Source organism: Pan troglodytes, chromosome 16 (assembly GCF_028858775.2).
Source record: "Pan troglodytes isolate AG18354 chromosome 16, NHGRI_mPanTro3-v2.0_pri, whole genome shotgun sequence".
NCBI classification, from domain to species: domain Eukaryota; kingdom Metazoa; phylum Chordata; class Mammalia; order Primates; family Hominidae; genus Pan; species Pan troglodytes.
The window spans coordinates 76,068,434-76,082,316 of NC_072414.2; the positions used below are offsets into that span (position 1 = coordinate 76,068,434).

The 13,883-nt window shown below is 47.9% G+C and overlaps 1 protein-coding gene across 1 annotated transcript; it reads left to right on the top strand.

Moving 5' to 3' along the window:
- The first annotated feature begins 597 nt into the window (after window positions 1-597).
- On the top strand, window positions 598-4,307 carry RPS17 (ribosomal protein S17). Its single transcript, NM_001322790.2, is given in 5 exon segments — window positions 598-641; window positions 935-1,086; window positions 2,082-2,187; window positions 2,696-2,761; window positions 4,185-4,307. Coding segments are annotated over 5 exon segments (408 nt in total). The 5' UTR covers window positions 598-638; the 3' UTR covers window positions 4,266-4,307.
- The last annotated feature ends 9,576 nt before the right edge of the window (window positions 4,308-13,883 follow it).

The window sequence follows — 13,883 nt, forward strand, 5'->3', positions numbered from 1 at the left end:
TGGAGCTCACCCCTAGTTGAGAAAAATAAGCCGAATCACACGGCAAGTGCTAGGAAATATAAGCAGGGATAGTGAGGGAGTTATTTTACCTAAGTTTGAAGGGAAAGCCCTCTGATAAGGCGACATTTGAGCAAAGGCCCGGAAGAAATGAGATACGTCTCGCCCAGTCGCACCCTGTCTCTACCTGACAAGTCTCCGGCCCGCGGACTGAGTGGGGGACCTGGGCGGCCGCCATCCCCCACTTCCTCATTGTTCCACGGCCCTGGATCGCCTTCCTTTCTCGGTCCTCCCGAGGACCGGACGCTTCTCCTCTCCCTGGCGTGTGTGGAAGAGATGGACGCTACGCTAGAGCACATGGCACAGGCGGTCCCATTAAAAATCAGATGGGGGAGAGAAGCGAGCCCAAGTCAACCGAGGAGAGCGGGGAGCGGAAAGGGAGGAGCCGTCGGGGGCGGGACAGACACCGGCCCACCGGAGGGGCGCGCCGCCGCCGCCCCGCTCCACTCCGCCAGGGGGCGCTGTGTGGCTCCCGAGTAGGCTCAGAGCGACCGTGGCCGGGCGGAAGCGGCTTTCTGGCCTAAGCTTTAACAGGCTTCGCCTGTGCTTCCTGTTTCCTCTTTTACCAGGGACCCGCCAACATGGTAGGTGTTGTGGCTCGAGGCCGCCATCCTCCACAATCGTCCCCCATCTGCAGCTTCCCGCGGTCCTCAGCCCACAGAGAGGCCCTGGGCCGGGAAGGCGCAGAGCCCTGTCAGGCTGGAGCGCAACGGGCCGGCGGCTTCCGCATTAAGCCCGGCGCCCGGCACTGTTTAGCCGGGCCCTCTCCGGCTCAGCGCAGCCGGCGGTCCCCAACCACACCGGCCGGGGCTCGGCGCCGCACTCTTCCCAGAAGGTTGCGCTGGCTCGTGAGTGATCCTGTCCTCTCCACCCGCAGGGCCGCGTTCGCACCAAAACCGTGAAGAAGGCGGCCCGGGTCATCATAGAGAAATACTACACGCGCCTGGGCAACGACTTCCACACGAACAAGCGCGTGTGCGAGGAGATCGCCATTATCCCCAGCAAAAAGCTCCGCAACAAGATAGCAGGGTGAGTCGGGCCTTCCTCGGCCTCCGGGGCTCCGCGGTCTGTCTGTGTGCTCTGCCGCCCTCCGACTCGGGAAGAGACGGTGCCTTGGTGGTTTCGTTAGCCTGAGACTCCCTGGTGTCCCGGAGAAGGGCTAGAGCTTTGCGTGTGCAGGATTTCTCTTGTGAACCTAGGCTTGTGTCATGACTGGCCGCGGTGACCCTGGGTCGAAGGTAGCCACCGTCAGACCTCTTGCTTTGAAGCTACGTTGCTTTTAGTTGTCAACTTTTTTCTTTCTTTTTTTTTTCTTTTTTTTGAGACGGAATCTTGCCCTGGCGCCCAGGCTAGAGTGCAGTGGCGCCATCTCGGCTCACTGCAACCTCCGTCTCCCGGGTTCAAGCGATTGTCATGCCTCAGCCTTCCCAGTAGCTGGGATTAGAGGCACGTGCTACCACACTTGGCTAATTTTTGTATTTTTAGTAGACAACAGGGTTTCACAATGTTGACCAGGCTGGTCTCGAACACCTGACCTCAAGCGATCCGCCCGCCTCGGCCTCCCAAATTGCTGGGATTACAGGCGTGAGCCACCTCGCCCAGCTGGATGTCAACTTCTAATGCTTACTTCACAGTTGCAGTTACTGTTCGAGAGATTTATAGGCATATGGCCTGGAAGAATAGTGCCAAAGTCAACGTATTAATTGCCAAGTTATGTGAATTTGAAATTGGAAGAAAATGAAGGCTGTGAAGGGTCGTGAAACTGCGGGGCGGGGCGGGGCGAGTGGGGGGTGGGGCGCTTGATCATCATGAAGGAGAGTTTGAATAGAGAGTGAGAAACCAAAGGGAAGGAATGCTCAGGCCAGTGGAGGTTCTATGTGTAGGAGGTCCCAGGATAGTGAGTGCTCTTCCTTCTCACTGTGGAAAAGAACTAAAGCGGGTATTTATATATCCACATGTGCTCAGTACCAGGTGGGAGTTGATTTGTCTTCTCACTGTTCTCTTTGGCTGTGTGTGCTTTGTAGCTATGTCACGCATCTGATGAAGCGAATTCAGAGAGGCCCAGTAAGAGGTATCTCCATCAAGCTGCAGGAGGAGGAGAGAGAAAGGAGAGACAATTATGTTCCTGAGGTAAACTTTCTGGATATTTGGGCTTCTGGCTAATCCTCAAATGATAAAGCTATGGGTTCTTGGCTTCCAAAGGGACCTCAGCTGAATCTGAGACCTTTTATCCATACATTCCATAACCAGCTGTGGGTGCCCATAGGCCCCCTACCAGTTTCTTAGCCTCCATTCTGCTCTTCTGGAACCAGTTAAGTCTATTCCATATTTCATGGGAGCCCTTAATGTTGATTTGATGACTGCTGTCGTGGCTTGATTGTTTGCCCCTAATATAGTATTCTTTGGTGTAAACACAGACTTCAAGTGTTCTGAATACTGAATGAGGGCATGGGAAGGTAAGACCAGAAGAACAGGTCATCGGGGTCTGTAATACTGTAAGAGACTGCTCACCTTGTGAGAGGAATGCTATCCTTGTGCAGCTCCTCTTCCCCATATTTAAGAACCTGGGGAGAGGAGGAGGAGAGGTGAGTGATAATCTCATTGATTGGTATTTTGACCCTACCTCGTTTCCTTGTAGGTCTCAGCCTTGGATCAGGAGATAATTGAAGTAGATCCTGACACTAAGGAAATGCTGAAGCTTTTGGTAAGTGTTTGCTGGATTCCTAAAGTGGTATTTTCCTGGTCAAAAACCATCAGTAGGTCTTATTATCCAAGGTCACCCAGCTAGTAAGTGGCAGAGTTGGGAATCCCATCTAAACTTCTAGCCACTAAACTGGACTGCTTTCATAAGGGGTGTAGCGGAAGTTGTGTGCATTGAGTTTGTTCGCCACAAGATCATGATTCCCAAATCTAGTGGCTTCCAGGACACCTTTTCTCTCTTGGCTGCTTCTGTTCTTGGTCTTATAGCTGGCTTACGTTGCCCCCTTTGTGTCAGCCCTGGCTGAATCTGCCTGCTTTTCTTCTGTGAAGGCATTCCTTTGGTGTCTCCATGCTAACCACTCAGAAATGAGCTTTGGTCCATTTCCAGGTACATACAAGGCACTGCTTAGGTAGTTCACGAGTATCTTCATTGCACTTTGATGTTTTTTCTATGGCTTATCTTAGTCCTTTTGCATACTTGGGTGAAAGCATGGGCTTCATGGGCGGTTGGTGATTTTGAACAACTTCATTTTTCCTATTTTTATGGTCATTAAATGTTTAAGACACTCAAAAAGGTAGTAGCAAAATGAACTCACATGTACTTTCCCAGCTTCAGAAAAACATCACCAGTACAGCTACAGCCCCACTGTGGGTCTTTTCTTCCTGAAATAACCACTGCGCTGAATGCAGCTTTTTTGTTGAAACTAAATGGGTTTCTGAGGACCAAATAGGACATGAAGTTCCAGGTATAAGTTGGGCCCTTGGCTTCTTGCCCTGCCTACCAGCCTGAACTTGTTTGAGGGCAGGGTCTGCTCTTGCCTCCCTCCCTTCTGCTTGATGCCTTGTGTACTTGGGCCCTTCACAAATGTTGATTAGATTAGTAATAGGTCTTACCCAGGGCTGGTCCTGGAAAGCAAGTGGCACTGTGTATTCTCAAAGGGACAGAGTTTTGCTTTAGAGGACATTTGGCAATGTCCAGACACATTTTTCGTTCTCATAGCCAGGGGATACCTGCTAACTTCTAATGGGTAGAGGCCAAGGATGTTGCTAAACTTTCTGCAATACACAGTACAGCTGCCTATAACAAAGAATGTCCAGCCCAGGATGTCTACGTTGCCAAGATTGAGAAACGGTGTTTTAGAGTGATTGATAGGAAGGGGTTGTGAAAACAGATACAAATGGCATGGTACATTGGGTAAAAGTCATAGAGTTGTAAATGGGGATACCACATGGTCAGGTGTGTGTTGAAGGAAGATCACTCTGGAAAAGTGGGAGGCATTGAGAACCCTGTTGGCTCTTAAAGGGTCCTTCAGGTCGCCTCTGGACCCCCTTGAGAGTGCTGTGGCTCTAGGGGCCTGTGTTTTCTTCTGGGGTCCACCCACAGATCTCACCAGTAACTGCTCACTGAATCCATTTTCTCGTTCCAGGACTTCGGCAGTCTGTCCAACCTTCAGGTCACTCAGCCTACAGTTGGGATGAATTTCAAAACGCCTCGGGGACCTGTTTGAATTTTTTCTGTAGTGCTGTATTATTTTCAATAAATCTGGGACAACAGCCTTGCCTGTGTCATCTTTGCAGTTGTGTGTGGGTAGAGGAAAGGCAGGAGCTCTTGAGGCAACAGATCAGCTGGCACTTGTCTGGGATTCAGGTGCTGCTGCATCTGGTTTATGGGGAGTGGGTTCACCAGAGTTTAGTAAAGGAGCAAGGGCAAGCCTGAACGTGTTGAGAGTGGTCTGCAGTATGAGCCTGGAAAGCTGCTTTGGCAGCTCCGCCCTGCTTCCCTGGGTCTTCAGCCCCTGCTGGGTGCATACAATTTGGGCCAACTTGCCCACGTTCAGAAGGTAGCAACAGGATTATCGTGTATCAGAGGTTGACTTTTCTTTCAGTGGGAGTTAGGATGAATGGTGTCTTTGTGTCCAATGTTGAGCCCAATGCCTAGAATATAGGAGATCTCAACAAATGTGAATAAATGTGTATGGGAGGATTGATAGTGGGATGCTTCAGCCTAACCGGAGGCAGAGCTCACCAGCTGCAACCTGGGTAGACTACCCTGGACTCTGAGCTTTAGGCTCTCTGTCGCTGTCAGTTAACCACGTGTGTGTGTGTCTCACAGGAGCTGGGCTGCACTTGGTTGGTTCATGCCCTTGCATATGAGGAAAGCTGTGGGCTCTTTTTCTCCAGTGGGACAAGGAGCTGTTGCAGAGCCAAGCTTAGCCGGCTGCATGTCCAGGAGAACAGGCAGGCATGGTGGCTCACACCTGTAATCCCAGTACTTCAGGAGACTGAGGTGGGAGGGATTGCTTGAGCCTGAGAGTTGGAGACCAGCCTGGGCAATACCAAGACCTCCTCTCTACTAAAAAGGTAGAAAATAAGCTGGGCATGGTGATGTGCATGTGTAGTCCAGCTACACATGCTTAGGCGGTCGGAGGGCTGCCTAAGCCTTGGAGGTGGAGGTTGCGATGAGCCGAGATCATGCCACTGCACTACAATCTAGGCGACGAAGTGAGACCCTGTCTCCAAACAAAAAGCAGCCAGCAAGTGGGAAAGCTCTAGCCTTAAAGTAATTCTTGCATATCTATTTCTGTCAAGCAGATAAATACAGCAGACATTTTTAATGTGTTTTGTAACTTAATTTTTGTATAATTTCAAACTTACAGAGAAGTTGCAAGAATAGTACAAAGAACACCCAGGTTTACCAGTTCACATTTTGCCTCAATGGCTTTATTTTTTGGTGGGGGGAGATGAAGTCTCACTCTGTCACCCAGGCTGGAGTGCAGTGGCACAATCTTGGCTCACTGCAACCTCCATCTCCCAAGTTCAAGTGATTGTCCTGCCTCAGCCTCCCGAGTAGCTGGGATTACAGACGCTCACCGCCACACAAAGCTAATTTTTTTTTTCTTTTTTGAGACAGAGTTTCGCTCTTGTGGCCCAGGCTGGAGTGCAATGGCACGATCTTGGCTCACTGCAACCTCCACCTTCCAGGTTCAGGTGATTCTCCTGTCTCAGCCTCCCAAGTAGCTGGGATTACAGGCATGCACCACCACGCCTGGCTGATTTTGTATTATTAGTAGAGACAGGGTTTCTCCATGTTGGTCAGGCTGGTCTTGAACTCCCGACCTCAGGTGATCCACCTGCATCAGCCTCCCAAGTGCTGGGATTATAGGTGTGAGCCACTGCACCAGGCCATATATTCTTTATATATATATATATATATATATATATACATATACACACACACACACAACTTTTTATATTCAAGAAAGTCTATTACATTTATTTTTTATTTTAACGATTTATTTTCTTTAATTATTATTGTTATACTTTAAGTTCTAGGGTACATGTGCACAACGTGCAGGTTTGTTACATATGTATACATGTGCCATGTTGGTGTGCTCCACCCGTTAACTTATCATTTATATTAGGTCTATCTCCTAATGCTATCCCTCCCCTAACCCCATGACAGGCCCCAGTGTGCGATGTTCCCCATCCTGTGTCCCAAGTGTTCTCATTGTTCAGTTCCCACCTATGAGTGAGAACATGCGGTGTTTGGTTTTCTGTCCTTGTGATAGTTTGCTCAGAATGATGGTTTCTAGCTTCATCCATGTCCCTACAAAGGACATGAACTCATCCTTTTTTATGGCTGCATAGTATTCCATGGACACACACAACTTTTTTTCCGCTCCACTTGAAGTTAAGTTGGAGATGTGCCCATTTACTCCCAAATATTTCAGTGTTACTTCCAGAACAAGAACATTATTTTATATAACCACAATACAATGATCAAAATCAGGAAATGTAACTGATGTAATACTATGTAATTCAGTCAGTCCTTGGTCACATTTTGGTCACATTCACAAAATGTGAAAAGTCATGGTTGATTTATTTTGTCTTGCAATTTGGGTTTTAGTAGCCGGGACCACAGGTATGGACCACCATGCCTAGCTAATTTTTAAATTTTTTGTAGACATAGTACCTCCTGTGTTACCCAGGCTGGCCGTGCACTCCTGGCCTCAAGTGATCCTCCCCCCTCAGCCTCCCAGAGAGCTAGGATTACACTAGTGTGTGAGCCACCGCATTCAGCCATGTACTCTTATATCTGTTAAACTGTTAGCCAACCTTTGGCTACCTCCTCCCCCTTCCTCACCTCTAGTAAACACTATTCTAAGCAAATAGATCTTAAAGGAGACCACCCAGAACCTGGTAGACTCCTATACGGCCATTGTCAACAAGACAGTGTGGGACCTCATGGTTGGTCTCCTGCCCAGGACCATCATGCACCTCATAATCAACAATGTTCATGCACTGCCCCATGGTGGCAGGGGCGACTGTGGCACTGGGGATGGAGGTGGCCATGCTGGCCTGGGAGAGATGCCGACCAGCCCTATGGGACCAGGTCCAGGGAGGGAGGCATGGTCAAGACCAGAGCTGTCCCATAGAAATATAACATGGGACTGGGCACAGTGGCCCATCCCTGTAATCCCAGCACTTTGGGAGGCCAAGGCAGGAGGATCGCTTGAGCACAGGAGTTTGAGACCAGCCTGGGCAACATAGTGAGACCTGGTCTGTACATAAAAATTTTAAAAATGCTGGGCTTGGTGGTGGCACATGCCTGTAATCCTAGCTACTCAACAGGCTGATGTTGGAGGATCACTTTGAGCCCAGGAGGTTGAGGCTGCAATAAGCAGTGATCTCACCCACTGTACTCCAGCCTGGCAACAGAGTGAGATCCTATCTCCAAAAAATTTTTAAAAACCGAGTAGACAGGTGTCCTGGTGGCATGATAGGTCCTGGGTCCCCTTCCAGATCTGTAACCTTGGACAGGTGACTTTTCCTCTCGACCTCAGTGTCCCCATCTGAGTGAGAAAAGGCGGTGGGGAGGCAGATCTTCGAGTCTTAAGTGGTGTAGAAGCTGTGCCTGAAAAGCCGTACTTGGGGCTCCAAGCCCAGCGCACAGTCCTAGCAGGGCCCGGCAGGGCAGCCAGGGCAGCACAGGCATCAGGTTGCACCCTCCTTCCCTCTTTGCCCACTCTCAGACCAAGGAATTCATCATCTCGGAGCTGCTATCCAACCTGTACTCGCATGGGGACCAGAACACGCTGATGGAGGAGTCTGCAGAGCAGGTACAGCGGGGCGATGAGATGCTGTGCATGCACCACATGCTGACAGAGGTGCTCAGCAGCATCAGCGACATCAACATGATCACCATCAGCATGCCCATGGGGGCCCGTGGATGACTCTTGCCTGCAGGTGCAGAGCATCCTGGCTGGACGCAGATACCAGGGCCGGCTCCCACGGTCCCAAAGTCCCCCAGCCTCCATGACTGAGCCTGGGGAGTCTTGGAATGGGCTCCATGCCGAAGCTGGCAGATGTGGGTGCTCTCTGGAGCCATCAGAGAGGGCAGAGAGCTTGTGGTTTATGGTGTAGGGGCTTGGAGCTTGGAGGGGGGTGTGTGTTGGCCTGGATTCTGAGGCAGCCAGAGGCCTGGGCACATCATCCTGGGCACGCCGTACCTGTCGTGCAGTCTGAGTCATGCTGCCAGGGCAGGTATCCAGCTCCCAGCCTGGGAGTGCCGAGAGCCAAATCCACTGCAGATTAGGGGTGATAGTCAGGGTCCCACGTCCTCTATCTGTCAGCAATCCAGTGGTGATCTAGGATAAAAGCCTGAGAGTCCAATACACACGGTCATCCCACAACACACTTCACAGGCCAGGCAGGGACACACAGACCCCATCTCTCCCTCCCAGATACCATCACAGCTGCTAGTGTGTGACCGAAGGCAGGGTCCCTGGCCCCCGCTGAAGCACTACTGCCAGCCAGTGGGCTCATGCACCTTGGCCTGTTGCTCCTAGGGGTCACCTGTGCTATTCAGCCAAGGAGACCACAGTGCCTGCTGGCCCAGCTGAGCTCTTTCCAGTGAGCCTGCCCGCCTCTCCTGCCACAGACTCTCCCTCTTCTGCTTTTCCCTGCAGGAAGGGCCCAGCCTCACCTATGTGACCTGCAGTCCCCCAACAAGCTGAGGCTCCCCTCTTAGACTTATAAGTCTATGGCCAGTGGCATCTGGCTGCCTGCCCTCCCTGCCTCCCCCAGGGTCCTCTCAGAGGGTTCTGGGCTTTCTGATGGCCCAAAGGGGCCTCCAGTGCTCACTCCAACCATCCATCCCTTTTAGCTTCATCATCCTGGTTCAAGCAGTGTTCCTTCCCTATCAGGCCTGGTGGCTGTTGCTTGGGGCTCCCCAAGGCGAGGGGTGGCCCTGGGCCAGTGGGTTGGAAGACAGGGTGACCAGAGAAAAGGGAAGCCTGAGGGGGCTGAGCATTGGTCTGAACTGTGGGTACACTGCCTGGATGCCATGGGAGAGGCGAGTGTGGGGTGTGGAGGGCCGCTGCAGCCCCCAGGCACTACCTGTGAAGCTCCGGCTTCCCCCTCCATCCTCCTCCCCTTTCCCTTCCAGCCCCTTTTCCAGGAACCTTACTACACACCCGCACCTGTGCCCTCCCCTCCCCAGCCCTCCCACAGCTGCTGTGTCACTCCCATGCTCTGCACTTGCCTCACCAGCAATCCGCTCGCTTTTCTCTCTCCTGTTTTCTCTTGGCTTTCTCTCCACTTGCCAGCTGATCGGGTCAGGCAAGTCCATCCCGTCCTGAGAGCCCCAGGCCCCACTTTGACTTCTAAACAGATTCCTCCTCTACTTGGAGACCTCCCTTTCCAAGCCTGCCTGAGCAGGTGTACTATGACTTGACAGTGGCTCTCCAGCCCCAAAGCCAGCCCCCTTCATCTGTGACTTAGTCTGTTGTAGTGGTGAGCTGACACATCCAGGTGTGACCGTTGCTGAAAACTTGTGCCCCCTTTGTGGTATGCCCCTGCCCTGTTCTATAAATAGCCATATATATATATATATATATATATATATATATACACATACATATATATATATATATATATATATATATATATACATACACACATACAGTTACACATGGCCGACCGCCTCGCCTCTAGCACTAAGAATAAGTCCCTGTGCTGTCCTTTTGGAGTCTTGTGGTCCAGCAAGAGAGAGCTGTCCCCTGACATCGCCCCTCCAAAGTGTGCCACCTCCAGTGAGACTCCCTGTCATGCCCAGCCTGTGGACAGCCAGCCCCCGCCATCCCTCCCACCCTCCACCAAGCATGGGGGTGCTGTGCAGGCAGCCATGTGGCCTGACAGTCTCTACCAGTCCTGCTGTCCCTCGGCTGAGAATCAAACCCATTTCCGGATGACGGAGAATGTGTCCTCTGCTGGCTGTGTTCTCTGTGGAGCTCAGGGGAGGGGAAAGGCCAAGCCATGTTTAGGGTGCTGTTGGGAGCAAGTGAAAAGACCACATCCTTTCCAAGGGACACTTTTCCTGGAAAGTCCCTGGAGCTTAGCTGGCTTTTATCCTGTGAAGCCAGCTCCGGCCACTAGGGGTCAGGGTCATGATCTCAGCCTGGAGGGAGACTGAGGGGCAGCCAGCATTCTGGAGGGACAGACAGAACAGGCCACCCAGTGCAGACAGGAGAAGGAGGCAAGGGGACGGAAGGGAAGATGCCTGGGGTGGATGGAAGTCAGTGCCCTTGGGTGCTGGTATCTGTCTTCCTGGCCACTGCTAGATCAGGCTTCTGAGCCTGTTGGCTGTCAGGGCCGTACTGTGCTCCATAGGTGCTATGGCAGTCCCCATGAAATCCACCAGGTGTCACCAGGCAGCATACAGGTAACAGGCCTGGAAGGTCCCCAACAGCCCAGCTGGACATGCTCAGACACTCTGGGGCTCCTCATTCAGTGGGACAAACTCCAGGACCCAGTGAAGGAAACGGGAACACACCAGGCTGAGCAGTATGGCTAAATCCATTTATTCCAAAATGAAAAGCAAAATAAACAGGAGTCGCATCACCAAGGGAGCCACGACCCCATCCCCGCCTCCTTCCTCTGTCCTATGCTAGCAATAAATACGTTTCCCAGATGCAAATAATTGTTAGATCCTCCTCCCCATATGCCAGCTCCAACCTCCACTAGGTACGATACAGGGGCAGCCCCACTCCCCAGAATATACAAAATGTTATGCAGATACAATATATACACTGGGGAAGGGGGGGTCACCCCAGCAGCCCATGCCCTTGCCTGGTCTACTGTTAGCCCCACTGTCCTGCCTCTCTGAATAAGAAGATGGGAGCTCCCCTGAGGGAAAAGTTGCTTTGGCAAGAGTAGAGAGGCCATCAGGCCTACTCCAAACAAACCAACTCCACCAGCCTCTGGCTCTTAAATAACAAGCATCATCGTCCAGAAATTTAAGGACTCAGCCCTGGTCAAGGTGGCAAAGGGTCTGTCTCCCCCCATTAGACAGGGGTCTTGCTACCCTAATGGTAAAGAGGTGACTGGGAAGGGGTGGTAGGGACATGGTGGGGGCGGAGAGTCCAGACCCACTTCTCCAGGCTTATGCTGGAAGGGGCCTGCTTTTATTTATTTTTATTTATATCCCGTGACTTTTTTTAATCCCATAACTTCTTTTCCATAACTTTTTAAATAACTTTTCATACAATTTTTTCTACTTTTTTTGACACACTTTTCCACATTTTTTATCCCGTAACTCTTTCATCCCATAACTTTGTTTGTTCTTTTAATAAACACACTTACATAGTTACAATTTTGTAACAATAAAAACAGATTATCTCATGCCAAGCGTGCCCATTATTTGCATGCTATAGTATTTAATACTGTAGTTCTCAAGACATATGAAATTTTAAGGCAAAAACAGCACTTTGCAACAATTTAATTTATTACATTACAGTAACATCACAGCAGTCAACAATGCCACTTTAGGCAAAAGTCAGTATTTCCATTATACATTCTGTTTGTAAGAATTCATAAATAGGTAAAAGTCATTCTAAGAAAACTTGGCAAATAAAGCTTTGGACTGGAATTGGCATTTCTTTCTCTACTTTTCCTTCCCCTGGTTTCTTTCTTTTAAACTGCAGTATTCATATTTAAAATGTTTTAACTTATTTCAAAACATTAAGATAGCAGTTACATTTTTTAACAGTTATATTATTTTAAAATGACAGATACAGTTTTAGAGAAATTATATTATGGATAGGGCTGGTTTACATTTTCACATTTTCAAAAAATCATCTTTGGTTTTAGAACTGATTTTTTTCATTTCGAGAAAACCTATCCGGTTTAATCAAATACTTTAAAAATAATTATTATATATTGCCATCTTTAGATAGGTATTTTGATTCTTTACTTCCTATAGAAATTCACATTTATTCAGTTGAACTCATATTTTAAAATTCCGTTTCTGATGAACTCTAACCTTCTAATGTTGCCTTCTAAGCAAATTGAAAGCTGCCTTATACTGAATGAGGAAGAGAACAAATACTTGGCTGAATGAGGTATTGCAAAGGACCGCATGCACTTTGAAGAAAGACATAAGTTATTGTCACATGATTTCCATTCTTTTTAGCTTTTTCTTAAACATATGACAAAATACCTACATAAAGAGTGGTATTTGAGTTAATATTAGTACATTTATTTTTCAGACTGACATTCAGCTTAAATATGCCAGTATGTGATTTAATCCATAGGTACCTGATGAACACATTATTGTCAGATTGGTTACAGATGCTAAACGCTATCTGAAGGTCATTCCTAGTCATTTATACGTGTCAGGGTAAAAGTGAAGTGACTTGAACTATAAAAATACCTTTGAAATAATTTATCAATGTATTAGGTAAACCCAGTTTCAGAATGATAAAGAAAAACTCTTAGATCAAATAATGTGGCTAATTAACAGTGGTACGACTTCTAGCCTGAGGGTTTAAAATGGACTTAAAGTAACTGTCTTTAAACTGAACTCAAAGAATGCAAAAGCAGCAAGTTCAGAAAATAAAAGGCAAGAACAGGACCTTAAGTCCATTTTAAACCCTTGGGCTGGAAATCCTACCACTGTTAATTAGCCACATTATTTGGTCTAACAGTTTTTCTTTATCATTCTGAAACTGAGTTTATCTAATACATTGATAAATTCATACAATCTGGAAGAGTCAGTTGAAGTCACAAGGGCTCAATATTTGCAATCTTTAAGTGAATGCAGGCAATTCTCTTATTCAATCTGTAAAATCGTATTATTGATCTCCTATTAATGTCATATTTATAAAAGTACATGAGGTTGCCCAATGCTAAAAGTGGAGATGGTCTAGTAACTAGAAATGCCCACCCCAGGGAGCGCAGATACATCTCTCCCTACATCCTAATGATATGATGTATTTTGGAACACAGACATTAGAACTTCATGAAGTTTTAGCTGTTGATTCTTCCCCAAGCATCATCCAGTTATGATATAGGCAACATATGACTGAAATAATTCATTGATCATGCACATTAACATAAATATTACACAAAATATGCCTCTAACTGAAACTGAGAGGTATAAAAACATATTTCACTCTTCGTAAAGAACTTTGTGAGGAAATATAACTCCGTGATTGTATAGACACTTTCCTCATGACACTTTGACATTCACAAACAGTAGATTGCGCTGCAGTTTGTAAACATTTTAAGTTGCATAAACTGCTCCTTGATTTTCAAATGTAGTATAATACTGTCTACTAAAATTCCTTTTTGTTTCAACTTAAGTACTCTCACATATATTAGTTTATAATAATGTTTGTTATTATTTTTAAAGTCTTTTCCATTCAAGAAAAAGAATGCCTATGTCAGATGGTTGAAGACTAGGTATTAGCCAGAGAGGTCTAGATGGTAAAATCCATCTTCTAGCTTCAAGTAAGCTCCATGAACATAGAGGAATGCCAGGTGTCACGCAGCTTTCCTTCACTCGAATTCATTCTTGACTAGAGCCTGTATGCCTGTTCCAGGGACATTTAAACTCTTAAAGGATTTCTTCTGATCTTTACTAAATACATTAAGGAGAATGCCAACCAGTGCCCTTTTGTGTACTGGGACATGTAGTCATGTGATTAAAACAGGGAACACGAACTCTGACTTTAAAATGTATTGTAGATATAAATGCTCTCAGCTAGAAAAGGTTTTCCACATCCACAGTCATGATGGGAGCCTTTCATTCCTCAGAAATAATCCCCTTTTAGGTCATCAAAAAA